Source organism: Vulpes lagopus, chromosome 1 (assembly GCF_018345385.1).
Source record: "Vulpes lagopus strain Blue_001 chromosome 1, ASM1834538v1, whole genome shotgun sequence".
In the NCBI taxonomy this organism is placed as follows: domain Eukaryota; kingdom Metazoa; phylum Chordata; class Mammalia; order Carnivora; family Canidae; genus Vulpes; species Vulpes lagopus.
Window position 1 is genome coordinate 116638135 of NC_054824.1, and position 20362 is coordinate 116658496.

General features: G+C 39.3%; 1 protein-coding gene across 3 annotated transcripts in view; it reads right to left on the reverse strand.

The window, feature by feature from the left end:
- Nucleotides 1-11604, reverse strand: part of SMCHD1 (structural maintenance of chromosomes flexible hinge domain containing 1) — a 214730-nt gene extending 203126 nt beyond the window's left edge. The window contains exons 1-4 of one of the 3 annotated variants that reach the window (XM_041746916.1): nt 11070-11189; nt 7067-7142; nt 3675-3750; nt 2598-2759 (exon numbers count right to left, since the gene is read on the reverse strand). In XM_041746916.1, coding sequence (XP_041602850.1) covers nt 2598-2759; nt 3675-3750; nt 7067-7120 — 292 coding nt within the window. In that variant the 5' untranslated portion in view covers nt 7121-7142; nt 11070-11189. Of the gene's footprint in view, nt 1-2597; nt 2760-3674; nt 3751-7066; nt 7143-11069 lie in introns of all 3 variants that reach the window. The other 2 variants (XM_041746908.1, XM_041746923.1) reach the window with 2 other exon arrangements.
- Nucleotides 11605-20362: the final 8758 nt, after the last annotated feature.

The following is a 20362-nucleotide window of genomic DNA, read 5'->3' on the forward strand; positions in this document are numbered from 1 at the left end:
TGAAGAGTAACATATCTGACTTCACAAACATTATGTGGACAGGTATAAAAAGAGAGATTAATTAAGAGTCTACTATATAATCTAGGTGATGATTCCTCAAGATCAGGTTTTAGAAACAAAAGTGATAAGAAACTGTCATTTCTATATAGACATTGAAGATACTGCCAACAGGTTTTTCTGACAGACTGAATGAAAAGTATCAGACAAAGAAGAATCAATTTGATTTTTGGCCTAAGCAACTGAAAGAAAAGAACAATAATCAATTTGGATTGGAAAATTATATGTAGTTAGGATTCAGTGAACCAATCAGGTTCCCATCTTAAGTTAATCTAGTAGAGATACCACATGGGCAGTTGGATAGACAAAATTGGAATTCAGGAGTTAAGTCTGGCATTATTTTCAATATTTGACTAAAAATTAGCATTTCTGGGGTGTCTGGGTGGCTGAGTCAGCTAAGCATCCAACTCTTGATTTTAACTGATGTCATGATCTCAGGGTCATGAGATAAAGCCTTGCGGTGGGCTCCACAGCCAGTGTGGAATCTGCTTGAGATTCTCTGTCCCTCTCCCTCTGCCCCTTTTCTCACTCGTATGCTAAGTGGATAAAAAAAATCTTAAAAAAAAGACTACCATTTCTACCACCTCCACTGAGGAGTCACTGCCATAAAGATGGTATTTAGAAGCATAATATTGGACACAATCACTAAGGACCTAAGAGAATATAAGGGACCAAAGACTAAGCCATAAGGCACTTCAATATTAAGAAGGTTGAGAAGGCAGAGCAATTAAATCTCAAAGAAAAAGATGGGAAGAACAGAAAGAAGCCAGCCAATGAGGCAGAAACAAAACAGAGTATGGTTTCTCAAAACCTAAGTGAAGATTATTTTATCAAAGAAGAAAAATGATAAACTGTGTCAATACCGTGAGTAAAATGGGAACTGAAAACTGATCACTGGATTTAGCCACCAGTGACACTCAGAGAGTAAGTACAAGAAAGCAAATAAGAGAGAATGGGAAGTGGAGCATCACTGTTGTTAGTAAATACAATCAACTCTTTTGAGGAATTCTGCTGGAAATAGGAGTAAAAAAACTGGGCAGTAGCTGCTAAAAGAATATGATGTTTTTAAGATGGGAGAAGATGGGAGCTTTTTTGTATATAAGGAACAGTATCAGAGGCAATAAGTAGACTTCAAATTATGTAGTTCCTCTGCTAGGGTTCAAGCTCTGTAATTTCTCTGCTAGGGTTCAAATCCTGGCTCTAACACTTACTACCAGGGTGGCCTTTCTCAAGCTACCTAAAATCTATTAGCCTCAAGTTTCTTCTGCAAACTAGGGTCATTACGTAACATTAGTCACCTCATAGGATTAAGGATTAAATGATGTAATATTCATATAGAACTTGGCAAAGCGGCTGATAATAAAACCAGTACTTAAGGTGAGGATGTGTACAGTTTAGACCAAAAATATTCAGTCATGTTTAACAACAAAAAAGACTAAGAACAACCTAAATGTCTCAAAGAACACTGTTCAAAGAAATTTCTTTTTTTTTTTTAATTTATTTATTTATGATAGTCACAGAGAGAGAGAGAGAGAGGCAGAGACACAGGCGGAGGGATAAGCAGGCTCCATGCACCGGGAGCCTGATGTGGGATTCGATCCCGGGTCTCCAGGATCGCGCCCTGGGCCAAAGGCAGGCGCCATACCGCTGCGCCACCCAGGGATCCCAGAAATTTCTATTATATAGTTTGTAAACACTAAAAACAAATATACACTGACATATATTTAAGCTATTCATTTTATTTTAAACAAAAAAGTAGGCTAAAGAAATATGCTCCATATAAAACCATTAAAAGTGAAAAAAACATATAAGAAGGTTTAAAATGATAAACACCAAAAGTGTAAGTGGTGGTTCTATCTGGGTGGTAGAGATATGATGTTCTTTAATGTTCTTTCTGCTTATCTAATTTCCTACAAACTATAATGCATATACTGTAAAAAAACATTTTTAATAAGAAAGTTTATAATAAACATCCAACAGTATAAAACATTTTGGCAGAGTCCAGACAGAAAAGATTCTCTAAATCAACTGATTTGTAAAGATCACTAGCAAAGAGTTCAAAGGTAGGATAAAAACTTGTGAGAAGTAAAGGTGGAAAGAAATGATAAAGAAACAGAGACCAGAACACAGACCACTTACTGGTGTAGTTCAGCTATACAAGTTTGCAAGGTAAAAAAATATTTTCTCAATTGGGAGACATCTACAGGAGGCCAGGATAGATAAATTGGAGTATACAGAAGATGAAAAGATATATAAGTACATTTCTTATGAGTTAAAATGGAATGGATTTTATACTAGATTAGTTTTATTTTATTTATTTATTTTTTCTAGATTAGTTTTAAAGGAGAGGTATCTTTACTCTGAAGATGACTTAGAAAAAGAAACATACTGTGATGAAGAAGTTGAAATAAGGAAGTATACAGAGACTGGTTATAATCTTCTAATAAAGTAGAAAGAGAATCTTTAAACAGTGAAGGAATGTGCATGTGGTCAAGGGATAAAAGGCAGTAATAGTTGTTGAAATTAGTATAAATACTTACGCAAAGGATTTTGTCCTTCACTTGCATAATATTCATACATGCCACTTTTAACCAGTGTATCATAGTGAGGTAGGAAGTCAATTCGTTCTTTTGTAGCTGTTAGTAGTAGCTGATTGACTGACTGTAGCAGGTATAGAGTGACTCCATCTTTAACAGTGTCATCTGTAATTAAGAAGTAATATCTTAAAGTGCTACACTAGTGTCAGAAACACAATGAATTTAGAATTTTGAATATGCAAACTGTAACCCTAAGATATCTTTAAAGATGGTACATGCAAACCCTCAAACAATGGATCTTTCTATAAATTCAGTTGTGTTTTATTAAGAATAGTATATTGGAATAGGCCCAAATACTTCCACTCATCTGAAACACTCAATTCTTAGTAAGTTAAACTATCACAGGAAATAATATGATGAACTACATTAGAGTGGCATTAACATGAATGTAGAAGGAGGATTAAATTCAAAAGGAATCACACATGAAAATCTGGCAGATCCGGGGATCTAACTGGATAAAAAAGATAATGGAAGAATTCAAGTTTGTGAGAATTAACTTCTTGAAGGCCCATGTAAAAGAACGGTGGCCAGGTGTTGCACATCTCATCTTCTGCGGCTGCAGAACTGATAACTATATATCTATAATCTTGTTTGAAAATATGACCTTGGGGTGCTTGTGTGGCTCAGTCGGCTAAGCATCAGACTCTTGGCTTCAGCTCAGGTCATGATCTCAGGGTAGTGAGACCTAGCCCACATCAGGCTCCATGCTCTGTGGGAAGTCGGCTGGAGATTCTCCCCTCTGACCTCTGTTCTTCCTCCCCCCACCCCCAGCAAGTGTGTGCTCTCTAAAATAAATAATCTAAAAAAAAAAAAAAAAGGAAAGAAAAAATATGACATCTGCACAAACTGTGTGCATATAGTCCGTTTCCCTCTCCATCCCAAGACAGTAACCAAAATTACCAACAGTTTTAGATACTTATCTGAGTAATGAAATCATTATTGTCCTATGATGTACTAGGACATATTTAATATAAAGATATAAAAAAATATATATAAAGATATCAATTAAACACTGCTTACCAAAATTATCACAGGTAATTTCTTTCCTACTTGTTGTTGTAATAACAAATTTCTCTTCAGGTGAAATGCCAAGTGTCTATCCAAAATAACAGGAACAAAATCAATTATTACACAAAAAGTATTATACAAAAGAAATAAATGTTATTCAAGTTTATAAGAATAGGAAAATATTGATAGTATATCATAATCTTATAAGTTACTACATATGCCTAAGAAATAAATGTTAAGTCTTGGTACCTTAAAATTTTTCCTTTGCATAATTAAGCACAGTTCTATCTATTAATTACCTATTTGTTCATTAGCGTTTTTTTTCTGCTAGTCAGATATAGGGCACCTAGGAATGTGATGATTAGGTGGAACATTTTCTAAAGGGTTTTTTAATATGAACAAGGCCTCCTAGGCAAAAGGCATGCTATTTCATGTCAATACATAAGTAAACTTACTTGAAGCAAATAAGTTTATGTTCACACGGATTAAATATTTAAATACATAAAAACAAAAGTACTGGAAAAAATAGAGGTTAGTATTTTATAACACTAAGGTAAGGACAGCCATGCTATGCAGGATTTTCTGTATTAAAGAATCTTTTTATCTATTATAACCCCTTCCAAAAGAATAAGTTTTAAAAATTAAGGCAAATTAGAAATTATGAGAGGGAACTGCAACAAGAGAAAAAGCATCCTTAGGAAGCAAAAAGCCTTCATAAAACAAGATGAAAACCAACAGAGAAAGAGTAATAAGTCATGATCAAAAGGAGAATATATAAATTAATGACCAATCAACACAAAAAACTGAGATTTTAAAACTAATCAAGAAATAAGAATTAGAAAAACGAGTTAACATTTTCATTAAAATTTTATATATCTTTAAAATTAAAAAACATGCTCTTTTTAAACAACAATGTACAGTTAAGTGAAAGGATCAACTTCTGCTTCAGGTAATGATGAACTAAACTTAGACCAATCTTACCACCAAAGACAACTAAAAAAAAAAAAAAATCTAGATTAATGATACCCAAATCTTTAATAGCTACACTAAACCTGATTGGTTCCTACTAAAACTAATTAAGGCACCAACTCCTTACTGAACATTAATTGAAGGGAAAAAATAAAGCATTTATCCTGTTTTTTTATACCAACTGTAGTTAAGGGTAACCAAGTGGCTCTACTTGATGAGGCAAAGTTGTTCTTTAGAGAATTCTAGCTAATAAAGAGGAATGACAATCAGAATATTACCTTCGGTAGGTGAACCGTCAGCCCAAACTTTTATTATGGAGGAATCCAGCTGAAACTACCTCAATTCCACTAATATGATCCTAGCACTGCTAAGGGTGGGGGGAATATTCATTTATCGCATGGCTCTTGATACGATGTAACATGAAGTACCAGCACCACCTATAAAGTATTCTTTGCTTCCATACCTCAAAGAAGTTGAACCTAAATTTTGTTTATAAACCTTTAAAAATAAAGGAAAAAAGAAACCTTTAAAAATAACTTGTTTACAGAATATTTGGAGATAGAACGAGCTGCACCATAAAGGAGCACAGACAAATCCAAAATGTGCACTATTTAAGAAAAACCTACTTAATTTCTTCAAAAGTCCAATGTCAGGAGAAATAAAGAGATTGAGGGAAGAGGGTTTTGCTCAAATACTCTAAATCTTAAGAGACAAAGGTGCATAAAAAAACAAATTCAACATTTCAGGACTCTGTTGGAATCTTGATTTAAATAAACCAACTATATAAAAAGACATTCTGAGACAGGCTATATCTGAATATGGACTAAGCTATTACAAAATATTTTATGATGTTAATTTTGATGGTATGATCACAGAAATGCATGTGAAATACATAGGGGCAAAGTGAATCAAGAACTGGAATATGCTACAAAAGACAAAAATGATGTTTGTGTGGTAAATACTTGGTAATGGCTGAATATGGACAATGAGTTAATGTGCGTTCATTATACTACTGTCTATATATGTTTGAAGCTTTTTATTTAAAAAAAATTGTAACATAAAATATACTACAACAGACCAGTGGACCCTGAAATAGATCCACATATATATACATGGAGATCGTGGTAAAAAGAAGGTAATTAAAACAGCTAATTAACTGCATAAAAATAGGTAAAATAAAATCCCCATCCCAACATATACAAAAAGAAATTCCAAAAGAATTAAAGACACTGAATAACTCAAAATTTTAGAGGAAAACATAGGGGAATAATTTTGAGTAGAGAAAACGATTTCTGAAAATATATAAAAAAGTACAAGCCATAAAGGAAAAAAATAGAAAATATGAAAAGATGCTCATCTTCACTTGTTAGAGCAAATAACTTATCATTCCCACGAGGCTGGGAAATTTTTAAGTTCTGATACTCTATAGGCCTCCATGTAAGGCAGTTGGACTTTAAACACTGCTGAGAAGACTGAAAATCAGTACAACTATATTGAAAAGCAATCCGGAGTAAATACTTTAGTATTTTACTAAATTTAAAGATACCATCTTCCATGCAATTTCATCCTACAGAAATGAAGTTACGGATATAAACTGGTGGGGAATAAAATTGTACTTGTTTAATAAATAAAAACTCTTTTTACAGAACTTTTTTTAGGTTTTGTGCAATGAGCCTCTTTTTTAGCTAGTACTACTTTATTACTACAGTGTCCCAATTATTAGATCATGTGCTTATGCATCCCAAAAACAAAATTTGTTCTTACGGTTATTGAAAAATTATATGCCAAGCTGAATTAAGACCTACATATATCTGTATTTATATCTAATTATTCCATACACTCTTCTCCATTAATCTGTTATTATTCAATTAAGATACTAACCTTTTTCTTTACCTATAAATCTAATTTTTCTAAATATTTAAAAGCTTTGATATTTGACAAATACAAATTAAATCTTTTTACATTATACATTATGCTTTTATTCAAGATGGCAGACCTTTCTCCATATTTTTAGTCTAAATTCTATCTTATCAGACATAAATTAAAGTCTTCCATGTGTCTGTATTAACCTGGCCTTGAATACAGATATACTTCCTCTGCCTTTCCCTGTATGAAAACAGGATAACACTCTATCTGGGCAAGAGTCTTGATTAGGTTTTTGTTTTTTTTTTTTCATATTTATAAGAATACTCTGGTCCCATCTTTTTTGGGGTTAATTGGTAAAACAGATGCAAGTGCTTTTAATGGATAAATGGATTAAGTCAGAAACCATATACTTCAATAAGTTGCTCTGAAACTCTGCAAACTAGCTTTTAATGATTTATCCTGACATCATAGCCAATGATTTTGTCCCTAAATCACTCACAGACCAGGAACACCCATAGTGCACTTGAGTGAGAAACCTCTAAAAAAACCCAAAATAACATATATCCTACCTGTGTTAAAGGAAATAAGCAGACGACTTTCCTATCTTTAGGAATGTTGTCCATTTTATCAGGATTTGTAAGGAATCTAGGGAGAAATTTTTCTCATGTCAAAGCTTTGCTTTACTAGCAATTGGAACGTTTTCATTTCACAGACATTGTAGTTTTTATATAAATTATCTGTCCTTTTGTTTTGACCTCTAAAAAACTCAAACCTGATTTCATGGCTCAGCAATGGCATAGAATATTATCAAAGTATGTTAACTCTCCTCAGGTTACTATTTTATTCCTTCCTACATCTAATTTTATGTTTCTTCCTCTTCTGGAATTTTTTTTTTAAGATTTTATTTTTAAGTAATCTCTACATCCAACACAGGGCTCAAGCCCACAACCTCAAGACCAACCAACAGTCACATGCTCTACAGATTGAGCCAGCCAGGTTTGCCCTTCATCTTCTGGAATTTTTAATATATGTACCCTACGTACAAGTTTTTTTTTTCCTCCCCCCCAAGGAAGAGTGATTCATGTAACTAAACAGCTATAAACCAAGTATTAGGTAAGGCTCCTGCCCTCAAGGAGCCCACCGAATGTTTTTTAAGTACAATGTCGTAAGTGCTAAAGGAGGGGTCACAAGGTATAGTGAAACCATACGAAAGAAAAAGTAGGCATTTCCTCAAAAATGGAGATGGAGGGAAAGGTTTGCATACTTGAGGCTTAATGTCTGGATATATATTTTTTTTATTTTTTTAAAGGTTTTATTTATTTGACAGAGAGAGAGAGAGCATGAGCGAGAGAGAGCGAGAGTGAGCACGCGCACACAAGCAGGGGTAGCTGCAGACTGAGAGGGAGAAGCAGCCTCCCCGCTGAGCGGGGAGCCCATGTGAAGCTTGATCCCAGGACCCCGGGGTCATGACCTGAGCCCAAGGCAGACGCTTGACCGCTTGACCGACTGACTACCCAGGTGCCCCATAACATCTGGATAGATCTTAAGAACCAGTCAAAGGAATCATCTTCTGATCTTCGATTCCCCAAGGCCACAAGGGTTCAGGTGAGTCAACAGCTGCTTATCACGGGTCTAAGGGATTCTTCTAGATCTATTCTTTCCTCCTTTTTCTTTTTTTTAAACTCTTTCTTCTTCCTTCCTCTTGATTGCTCCCTTTTTTTCCACAAACTGAGCTTTCCCCCAATAACAGTTTGGGAACCATAATACTTTCTAGCACTACAAACAAGTATTGGTTTGAATTCTAATGAAAGACTTTAATTCAACACACTAGTTTACCTCCCCTCCCCCACACACTTGCATGGAAAACGAAGGCTTTAGTAAACAGTGTGGGCACTGTGGAGGTTTTTTTAATGAAAATAACAAGCTTCAGGATCAAACAGACCTAGATTCTAATCCTAGTTTCACTGCTTAGTAACTGTATAACCTTAGACTTAATTCAGTAATTTAATTCAGTTCTTCATGTAGGAATGGAAACAAGGTTACGGGATTAGGTTACATAATTACATAACCTAATGAATGCTTTAAAAAGTAAATTATCTGAAAAAAGTTAGCCTTCCATTTTTTTCCTAATTCTTCCATCTCACTTTTAATCAAATTTAACCTTTCTCTCTTCCAGCAGGAAGTAGGAAGAAGGAATTAGTCAAAAGAAATATTTTCCTTGGCTTTCAAATTAAAATACTGAAGGAATGAGGCACCTGGGTAGCTTAGTCGGTTAAGTCTCTGCCTTCAGCTCAGGTCCTGATCATGGGGTCCTGGGATCAAGGCCCACATTGAGCTCCCTGCTCCGTGTGAAGTCGGTTTCTCCCTCCTTTCTCCCAGGCTCATGCTCACTTGCATGCTCTCTCTCAATTAAATAAAATCTTTAGAAATACTGAAGGAATGAAATATATGTTCCCTATTACAACTTCATTTGAGGCAAAGCGGTATAACAGAAAGACTATGGTTCTGAATTTGAATCCTAATTTGAGACTGTACTATCTATTTGACTTAAATGAGTCACCCACCTCCAAAAGTGAGTTTCCACTTCTGTAATAATACTTCCCCTATCTCACAGTGAGATTTCTCACGGGAGAACTTCTTTCTAGAGGGAGGGTAAATTAATACAACCTTTTTGAAAACCAATCTGAAAATACCTATCAAGAGCTTTAAAAATATTCCTGACCTTCGAGGAATTTCACTTCCAGAAGGCTAAAGAAAAATAAAAGACATAAAAGACTATGTATTAAAAGATATTTATGGCATTACTTAAAATTGAAAGTAATGTAAATGTCGACAAAAAAAGAAGGGACTTGGGGGGATCCCTGGGTGGCTCAGCGGTTTAGCGCCTGCCTTCCGCCTAGGGTGTGATCCTGGAGACCCGGGATCGAGTCCCGCATCGGGCTCCCTGCATGGAGCCTGCTTCTCCTTCTGCCTGTGTCTCTCCGTGTGTGTGTCTGTGTGTCTCTCATGAATAAATAAAATCTTAAAAGAAAAAAAAAAGGGGGATTTGGCTATGTAAAGTGGTACTCAACAACCATTTCAAACACTGATTATGAAGACTTGCATTAAAATAGAAAACCAACAATATTAATATACATATAAATATGCATTAGAGCTACAAAAAAATTGGGGTAAGTACCCACATAGAAATAACCCTAAGTGCTACCAGTAGTTATAAACTTCACCGTGAAGAAAAGGTTTACTTTTCCCCCTATAGTTCCATATTTTCTTTAACGTGATCTTTTTGACAATAAAAATAATAAAGAGTTTCCCTTTTTTGGGGTAAGGTTTTGAATGGAAAACAGTCATCACAAAAGAGGCGCATTCATTCACTCGGTTTTCATACGTACACGGGAATCCGCTATATTCAGGCATAGAATGATTTCACTCTTTAAACACTTTTCACCCAAACATTTATTCTAATTTCAACATTTACCACGTGCCAGGCACAGTTCTAGACACTGGGAATACAGCTGTGAACGAAGTAAAATCCTTACTGTCAAGTCCCTTTTATTATATGGGTCTCGATTTCAATTATTTCAGCAACTACAGAGTTCCGTGTCTAGAACAGTACTAAATCACGAGCGTAATCAAGTTAAAACAATGCTTCACACAAAGTTCTCTTTCCTTGGAAGCTAAGTGTTCTTTGTCGCTTAAAAAGAACTTCATGTGTGGTTAAAGATGCAGGACTACCACCCTTCTTTAAAGCCCAGCCACCATCACCACCTCCTCCCTATAAAATTCTTCGCAGTTCAAAGTAGCTTTTCCTACACAGTCATCGTTAATTTTTAAAGCAAACTCAGTGGAGATACATATATCACAGATATGTATAGTGTCTATATATATATGTGTGTGTGTGTGCGTGCACACACACACACACCATTCTTTGGTGTTCCACAGACACCTGTCGAGTTAGTTCTAAAACTCTCATAGGGCCAAGGCTTCAGAAAAGCAGAAGGGCAGCTCCACCTGCCAAGCTGACTCGGACAAGTGTTTTCACTACGGAAGGACCCTGCCGGGGCGGGCCCACAAAACCTCCCTGACAGGACGACCCGGGAAATTGCGGTATCATTTCATGAACGTGAGGTAAATCGACTGCACGAATTTCAGAACTCTGAACCCTCGCCCATCCTCCTAACAGGGCCATCGGGTTCTAAGTCTGCGCTCTTTATTTTTCGAAAAGTTGCACGCGAAGAGACCCAAGCGGCGTTCCCTACTGGAAGATGAGTTTAGAGTACTAAGGCCTTAGGGTGCTAAGGTCGCCACCGGCCAGTTACGGTATGAAATCCTGGGCAGCGAGAACCAGCCCCCACCCCGACCCGGGAAAAGGGCAGGGGGAGGCCCACGGGGACGCTGGCTCTGCGCTCCCAGGCCCGGGCCAGGGGCATGGCGGGCACCCGGGAGAGCGAAGCCAAGGCTGCAGAACTAGGGCCAGGTGACAGGTTTATTGCCCTTGGTGAGCAACTTGAGTGTCTCGTCACCCCTCCCAACCCAAACTCCACCCGCGCATCCTTCCTTGGCCCCTTCGCGTACCTGACACACAGAGGCGCGGAACCTTGTGTAGTCCGAGCGCTCCTCGACCTGCAGCACCCGGTCCCCGAGCTCCGACTCCTTCTCGCGCCGGTCAAACAAGTACACCGTCCTGCAGCCGTCGCCTCCGCCGTCCTCGCCAGTCCCCGCTGAGGGCCCGCCGCCGCCGCCGCCGCCGCCGGCCGCTGCCATATTGGGGGTGAGGAGAAAAACACAGCAGCGCCGGCGCCTACCGCGGCCGGGCTCAAGGCCGAGGTGCAGACTCCGCGCGGCGCCCTCGGCTCCAGCCCCCGGGGCGGTGCGAGGCCTCTAGCCCGGCGCGCTGCAGCTCCTCCCTCAGCGGCGGAGGCGGCGGCCGAGCAGCGGCAGGCGCGAGGATCACCCGGGAACCGATTCAAACGAGCTCCGGCTCCCGCACACGTCACTTCCGCGGCCCGTCGCTCCCGGGGAGAAGGGGGCGCGCAGCGCGCTCTCCGTAGGGCCGGGACCCGCGCCGGACGCCGCCCACGCGAGACTCGCAGCGCGACCCGCCAGCAGGGCCGCCGCCCGGGACAGTGGCGCAGGAGGAAGAGGGGCGGCCCGCGCCGCCGAGGAGGCGGGGCGAATCCGGCAGCCCGCGCGGGCGGGGCGGGGCCTCGGCGCCCGCCGCCCGGGGCCCGCCCCTTCGGCCCTCGAGAAGTTGCGCGGGGAGCGCGGTTCCTTCCGGGCGCCTGCGCTCTGGGGCGACCCGAAACCCGGGAGGAAGAGCGAGCGCCGGGCCCGCGGCGGGGCCCGTCCGAGCGGCGGTGTGGTGTCGGCCGGGAGGGTCCTGGCACCTTCCAGCTGCCGCGGGACCCCGAGCGAGTCGAGCTGCCGGCGCCGCGGCGCGGGGGGCCGGGCCGGGCACGCTGCCTCCGCGCCCGGGTCGCGGGAAGGCGGCGGCGGGAGCTTCGGGCGGGCCTCGCTGGGTGGGGTTTCCGCCGTAGCGAGCACGTGTGTCCCCACGCGGAGAAAACAGACGCCCGGACACCCTGCGCCGCTTCTTTCACCTTATTTGCTAGTGATTTTTTGTGGCTTCCAATGTGGGCCAGTGAGACAAAGCTCGTCCCTGAGAACGTCGTAGCCAAGATGTTGTGACGTCACGGGGCCTCTCTGGAGCATCTCTGTGTCTGAGCCTTCTTGCTCCGTTGACCTGACCTCAACCGCTGCCCTGTTGCTAAAAACTGTGGACTAGAACGCCGCCAAAGGGTTAACTTAGATAGCTTTAGCAAAATACTTCACATACAGTACTCCCTTTTCGGCCAAAGCCTTTATTGCGTTTCATTAAATAGCCTTACCGCGGGCATGTAAGTGCCTTAGCAAAATTGTCATTGTTGGGAGGACTCGTTTAGTCGTTTACTTTCGTTTCTTAAAAACCTTTAGTGAATATTTTGTACTTGAGAGTGACATGTAAATTCGCTAAGCCCAAAGTGGCAGACAGGGATTTTTCAATTCTCAGAAAGTTTGGGTACCATTGTTTAAGTATATTTTCTGTTTTACAGATAGACTGTTAGAAACTTAGATTTGAATCTTGGGGGAAGGAAGGAAGGAGCTAGGCATAGATGCTATTAAAGGTAGAATACCGTAGGAACAAGAGTGAAGGCATGTATGCCTGGGGAATGTAATTAGTGCTGGAAAGTGAGGAGGATGGAGCAGTAGATGGTGGAGCATAGAATTGACAAGAGGCAAATTGTGGCCAAATGCCATTCATGTTCCTGAAGGGAGAAGTAGGAGAAGGCAGACCAAAGTAACCTCCAGCTCCTATAGGATTTCTTTGGTATCTCATGTTTACCTCTCAAGTTCATGTGAACTTTTCATTCTCACCCATTATGTAATAGTCTTTGATTTAAATGGCTCAGGAAAAATGCAAATTGGGTAAAATTCTTAGTTAATGGGTGAAACGAATTGCCTTACTATTTCATCAAATTGAGACTAGGTCTGATTCATCAGGGCAATTTCTCATTTCTCTGTACAATAATTCCAAATTGTATGGATATGTGGATACAAACAGAAACTCCTTTCATATCTTTATTTTTTTAAATAAATTAAAATAAATTTTATTATTTTTTCTTTTATGATAGAGAGAGAGAGAGGCAGAGACACAGGCAGAGGGAGAAGCAGGCTCCATGCACCGGGAGCCCGACGTGGGATTCGATCCCGGGTCTCCATGATCGTGCCCTGGGCCAAAGGCAGGCGACAAACCGCTGCGCCACCCAGGGATTCCCCTTTCATATCTTTGGAAGAGATTTCAAGATAATTGCCAAGAGGAGAGATACAAAACTGCCAGAAGAAGTGTACTACAATGTTATGGCAACTATTGGTGGAAGCATTGGTGGTATCTTCTTGAGAGGTCAAGTCTGAATCAGTCTTACGTGCCAGTATGGCAATCTGAGCAGCCTCAGTGAACCATTTGCCAGTCACTTGTTCTCAGCAAAGGAAGATGAGTTTGTTCTTTATTCGATTTGAAAAATAGTTTAAAATGACCCAGTACCACAACTAGTTATCTTCAACTGACTTGATTTTTATTCTCATTAGCCATCTTAAAATATAGAGTATAAATAAGTGTGCCTGTATCAGTTTTTCGCTGCATAACACCTACCCCCCCCCAAACTAAGTATCCTCTTGCACAACTCTCCATGGCCCACCCCCAGGGGATGTGGCCCCCATAATCTGAAAGGCCACAAACCCAGGCTAGAGCTGCAGGGAAGCAGTGAATAATATAGTTCTTCAAGTCCACAATTGGCCTCCAATAAAGCTACATTGCAAAAAAAATGGAAAAGAAACAGACCAACAGTAAGGGAGTTGAAGAGCCTGAAGATTTGGTGGCGGGAAAAAAGCACTGTATCAATGTGTGGAGAATGGGAGGATGAAGTAAATGGAAGAGATTTGCAGTTTCTGACAATACTTGAAAACCTGAAGAAAATTTAGATCATTCGGAGTTAAACTACTTCTTAATTCTGAAAAAGCCATTAAAGAAAAACATAGGACAAAAAGAAGAAAATTTTTATCCAACAGTGAATCTGATGACAGCAAATCAAAGAATAAAAGAGATGCGGCTGACAAACTGAGACACTCTGCTGGTGGCCTTGGTCCTGAACAAATACTTAGTGTCACAGACAATAGTAGAGAATCTTTCTCATGAAATGGAGAGACGCAGATGCAACAGGCTTGGTGCTGGCAAAAGAGACAAACATGAAGTGTCCTCAAATTGTAATTGCTTTTTATAAAGAGAGACAAACTGCATTCTTATCCAGAAGATGTTCAGCAAACATTCATATATATATATATGGGTCTTGGTTGGTTCTATGACTTACTAGTGTGAATAATTATATTCTAATGAAAATTGAATTTAATCTGTTCATTTTGAGTAGTATCAAGGGAATTGTTGGTTTTTTTTTTTTTTTTTTTTTGGTTTCTGCATCAATATCACTGATTACTTTGGACAAATAAAAGATTACTGTAGTTGCTCATTTATCAGAAAAGAACATGTGATACCATGGTATATTACAGTCTCTGCATTCAAGAGCAGTTTTTCTAAATGTTAGAAAAAAATCTTCAGGGACACCTGGGTGGCTCAGTGGTTGAGAGTCTGCCTTTGGATCAGGGCATTATCCTGGATTTCCGGGACTGAGTCCTGCATCAGGCTCCCCTCCGGGAGCCTGCTTCTGCCTCTGCCTTTGTCTCTGCCTCTCTCTCTCTGTTCTCTCAAGAATAAGTAAATAAAATCTTTAAAAAAAAAAAAGGAAAAAAATTCCATAGTCATCACTCAATCAGAACTTATATTTAATCTATAATGGCTAAGTACTATTCTGGCTTTTTATTTGTGTGCTTTTGTGTGTATATATAAATACAAGTGTAAATGATTGTTGTTGGGTTTTTGTTTTTGTTTTTACATTCACGAAAACGAAAATGCATTCCACAACCATGAGTAAGTCCATGTTGTTTCTGAGATGCCATCATTCTGAACAAAGCAAGAAATAGATCGCCTCAAGTTAAATTGAAAATCTTCCTGAAGCCATAAACTTTCAAGCAAGTAGATGATTCTATAATTAATTGCACAATTTAAATAAAAACTATCTAAATTGGACCATTTAAAGAAGACTTCTCACAATCCCAATCTATAATTACATTAATACAACAGTTTATTTGCAAAACTCTCTGAAAGGAAAAATTTTACAACTACCAATAACCTCACCACTCAGAGGAGAAAACTAAACAAATAATGGTGTGTTTTGATAAGCCAAACAAGGCTTAGTTAAATGGGCATTCAAAGTTCCTTCTAGAGAACCATTCCTATACGAAAGGTTGAAATCCCTGGGCTATACTGACTAAAAGATCATGATTTGTGGAAAGTCTTTGTTGATGAAACCAATCAAATGATTAGAAATGTTGCTGTTTCAGACCTACTAGCATAAATGAGCAAACTTTTGCATTTAAACTATTGCTTTGTGTATTTTTTCTTTACCTAACCCATTCTTTACATGCAGACTCATTCTTTTCAATATTTGTGTTACTGGTTCAGTGGAAGTCAGGAAAACCAGTAACTATAGTAATCAGAATGTTATCCAACTGTGTGTTGCTTACTTTATTATAAATATTGGTGAACAGTGATCAGTAAATAGTTTTACATTTTTAAAAACTTAGTGGCTTCAAACAGAAGCCATGTATTTGCTCATGATTCTGAAATTTCGGCTGAGCTTCACTGGGTAGTTCTGCTGGTCTCTAACTTGAGATCACATACACAGCAGTAGTCACCTGGCAGCTTGAGCAGAGCTGAATGGTCCATGATGGTCTCATTCACATGACTGGCAGCTGAGGCTATTGAGAACTGAAGCTCTGTTCTCCTCTATTAGGCATCTCTAAAAGGATAGCTTGGTTTTCCTACTTGGCTGTCACAGAATTTCAAAAGAAAAAGTTCTAATGTTCAGGTGCCTGTCAAAGCACTGCTTGCATTACATTTTCCGATGTCATTGGTCAAAACTAGTCTCATAGCCAAACTCCTGAGTGGCCCTCTCCCACAATAGAAGGAAGCTTATGGAAATCCCTGCTGATTTGGGGGTTGGTGCTATTATTTGTGTACTGTAATGAGACCAGCTTGATAAAATATTACAGATCTAGGATAGTTGCCAGAAAGAAGGGGGGGAAACACAGGTTTGTTACGATTTGCTGATGAAGTTAAATTCTCCTTAAATAAAAACACCTAGAAAATAAAGAGCAAGGGGGTTGGGGGATGGGGTAACTGGGTGATGGACATTAAGGAGGGCATATAATGATGTAATGATGTAAATACCCTCTGATCACTGGGTATTATATAAGACTCACGAATCACTGAACTCTACCTCTGAAACTAATAATACTCTATATGTTAATTAATTAAATTTAAATTTATAAAGAAAGTAAAGAGCAAGGAAAGTGAGTTTTTAAACATTCCTATCTTCTCAAAAAAAATTTTTTTTTTCAGATAGAAAGAGCACCTATGAGCACAGGGTGGGGAAGAGTGAAAGGGGCAGAGGGGAGAAAATCTTAAGCAGGCTCCACCCCCAGTTTGGAACCCAATGTGGAGCTCGATCTCACAATCCTGAGATCATGACCTCAGCCAAAATCAAGAGTCAGACACTTAACCAAATGAACCACTGAGGTGCCCCTCAAAAAAATTTTTTTAAAGTACTCTTCTTTCAGGAAAGGTAAGGACAATTTTAGTGATCTGAGTTCAGACTTTGCCAGCTAAAACACTATAGTACAGTTTATGACTCTAAACCCTAATCTACCAGATTGGTAGAAAACATCTTGGGGGGCTTTCTGTTTCCATTTTTAACAAGTTCCAAGTTCTGAGTAGTAGGGAGAGAAGCTCATCCTTGTCAACATGGCCTCTTTAGATCTGGTGGCTTCCTGTTGCTTTTGTGCCACTGGGGACATGGGAATCACTTACAAGGCTTCTCTTGATCCCATCTGCTCATATGCACTATATAGCCAATTAGGAGAGTTAGGAGTGCCATCTTTTCTTACCAGCCCAGAGGGAATCTCTTTTTAAATTTTAATCCATTTTTCTTCTTCTTTCTTCAAGGTACTCTATCATTGCCTTTAAGTCCTTCATTCATTTTTGTCTCCTCTCCAAAACCCACTTCATTCCTCTAAGAGCTGAGGTTTTTAGGGAAAAAAAAGTTCCCAGGAGGAAAGTGTCTTTTCTCCTCTGTACCTTGCTTTGGTTATCTGTTGCTGCATGACCAATAATCTTAAAACATAGTGGCTTAAGACAATAGTCTTTTTATTTGTTCATGATTCTGTAATTTTGGTAGGGCTTGGTGGAACCAGATTTCTCTGCTCCTGGTGCTATCAGCTTGGGCAGATCTTAGAGGAGTCATTTACTCATGTAGCTGGTAAGTTGATGCTGGCGGTTGGCTGGGAGCTCTGCGGGGGTTGTTGGCCGGGGCCCTCAGATCTGTTTCAAGCCTTCCTCATGGCCTGGTTGGAATTTTCACACAGGTTGTCTCAGTGTAGTCAGACTAGTGGCTGACTCCCCCTAGAGCACAAAAGTGGAAACTTGCAGAACTTCTTAATGTTTAGGACTGGAACAGCATTACTTCTCCCACAGGTCATAGGGCCATCCTAAATTAAAGGACTATACCACAGGCAAGAATATGGGAGAAATAAATCTTTGGGAGCCACCAAATTAATAGTCGGTGACCAAGTTCTCCAGGGGCAAAAAAGCACACAGCCTGCTCTTTTCTTGAATAGAGGTAGGGAGTTGGTGGAATTGTTTAAGGGAAAATCAAAGAAAGAAAAAACATGTTAAAATACATTAATATCTCAGAATATATCTCTAGCCATATAAGCCTTCTCTATATCTCCTGATATATTAGCTTTAATTTCCATGTCACTTAAAGAACTAACTTTGATAAAATACCTTAAAATTTTTAAATTAACTGTTTGATTGTGTTTTCACCTTTTGGGAATAAAGTACTGATCATTTTTTCCTTCAAGAAATCCATGAGAGTGCCTGTGTGACTCAGTCATGATCCCAGGATCCTGGGATCGAGCCCCACATCAGGCTCCCTGCTCAGTGAGAGTCTGCTTCCCCCTCTCCCTCTGTGATCTCTCTCACTTTCACTCTCTCAAATAGATACATATTTTTTTAAAAAGAGAAGAAAAAAAGAAGTCCATGTCATTGGCCAGGATCATGGGGCCATCAGCGCCCTTGCCTGGGCCTCTAACCCTCACGGCTCTAGTCACAGCCCACCCGGCCTGTCACTTGGTGGGCTCTGCTGGTGTGAGGAGGACATTTTAAGACTGGAAGAATTTATCCAGCAGAAAAAGATATGTCCCTGAAGAAGCAAAGAAAGGCCTTTTGCATGGGCTGCTAGCACTGTAGCCTAGGATTCATGTTGAAGCTGAATGAACCTTCTCAGACCCTGCCCAGAGGAGAAGAGTATCAGGATAAGTTAGCAGCTGAAGAAAGAACCTGTAGTGAAGAAGAAAGGTATAAGAAGATGTGCAGTCTTGGGAGGGCTCTAACAAATGAAGACTCAGATTTGGAAGGATTCATTCATTCATTCATTCATTCCTCAAGTATTTATCATTGTTCCTTCCATAATGCTTAGGGAGGAAACAAATGTGTTTTGTATGTTCTCAGTACAGCTATGGGCTTTACATAAACTATCTTACTTAGTTGTTACACCAACCTTAATCATTTTATAGATTAAGTATTCCAAGTATTCCTTCACCTAGGTGTGATAAGGGAACTTGTTATCAATAAGAAATTTGGCATCTCTATCACCAATATCAGTCAGCTTTTGTTGCTGTAACATACATTCTGAAACTATCAATAATTTTTTTGAGATAATACTTTTTATCGATGTATAATTAACATATACTGTTAGTTTCAGGTGTACAATATAAATAAATCAACAGTTCTATACATTTCTCAGGGCTACTCAGGATAAATGTACTCTTAATCTCCTTCACCTATTTCTTCCATCCCTACACACACCTGTTGCAACAAGCAGTTCTCTGTATTTGGGTCTGGATTTTCTTTGTCTCTTTTTTCTTTATTCATTTGTTTTATTTTATTTGAAATCATATGGTATTTATCTTTCTCAGTCTGACTTATTTCACTTAGCATTAGATTCTGTAGGTCATCCACATTGTTCCAAATGGCTAGATTTCATTTTTTTCTGGATGAATAATATGCCATTGTGTGTGTGTGTGTGTGTACATACATAGATACCATATCTTCTTTATCCATTCATCTATCAGTGGACACTTAGGTTGCTTTCATATCTTGCCTTCTACAATAATTCTGCAATAAATATAAGGTGTGTATAAAAAATCCACATAGTTGAATTTTTTCTTCATATATGAAAAATGTTACTTAGCATTTATTCAGTTCTTAATCTGATGGTACCTCTATAAACGCTTACATGTTCTTGTTCAATCAATGTTTACATTTTTACACTTACACCATGAGATATTTCATACATACAAAGAGAATATATAATCTGAATGTCTGTTAAAAGACAAAGAGGTGTAGATATTACAGGATTTCTTCTTCTGTGCTCGCAGTTCTTGGTCATGTGCTTCTAAGAATGAAGAGGTAGACCAGATGAAGCGTGGTGAGCAGCAAAGCAAAGTTTACTGAGCGATAGAACAAAGCTCCCAAAAAGGGAGGGGACCCAAGAGGTTGCCACCAGAGTTTCTAAGTCTAGGGGTTTTTATGGGCTTGTCGAAGGGTGGTTTTAATCTAATTAGCCCTCCATGAGACTGTCACCCAATCAGGTTTTTGTCTTCTATCACATACGGAAAAAGTTCTTTTAAGGATGGTTTCCTCTTGTGGGCAGCATATGTTTTTCCTTTGGTTTACAATAGATTATTTGGTTTTTGAAAGATTCTGAATTTTATATATTGTAAGGGAAAAACAACACATTCTTGCTGTGTGTCTCCTCTACTCTCAATGTTCTACTACAACACTACTTTACTCCTGATACTACATGTATGAGTTTTCCACACATCAAGCAATTCTGTGACACCAGCTGGGCACCCTACAGTTTAATTAGATCCCACAGGTTAAAGGTTCAGTCCTACAGGACTGTCCCCTTTCCACACTTCAGATGCTCAATTACAAGTCCAGGTTGTTACCTGCGCTTCTGACCCAATGGCTTTTAATTGGAAGTTCCCACCACCCCCTCCTTGGGTTCAATTAATTTGTTAGAGCTGCTCACCAAACTCAGGAAAATGTTTACTTACCAGATTACAGGTTTATCATAAAAGAATATAATTCAGGA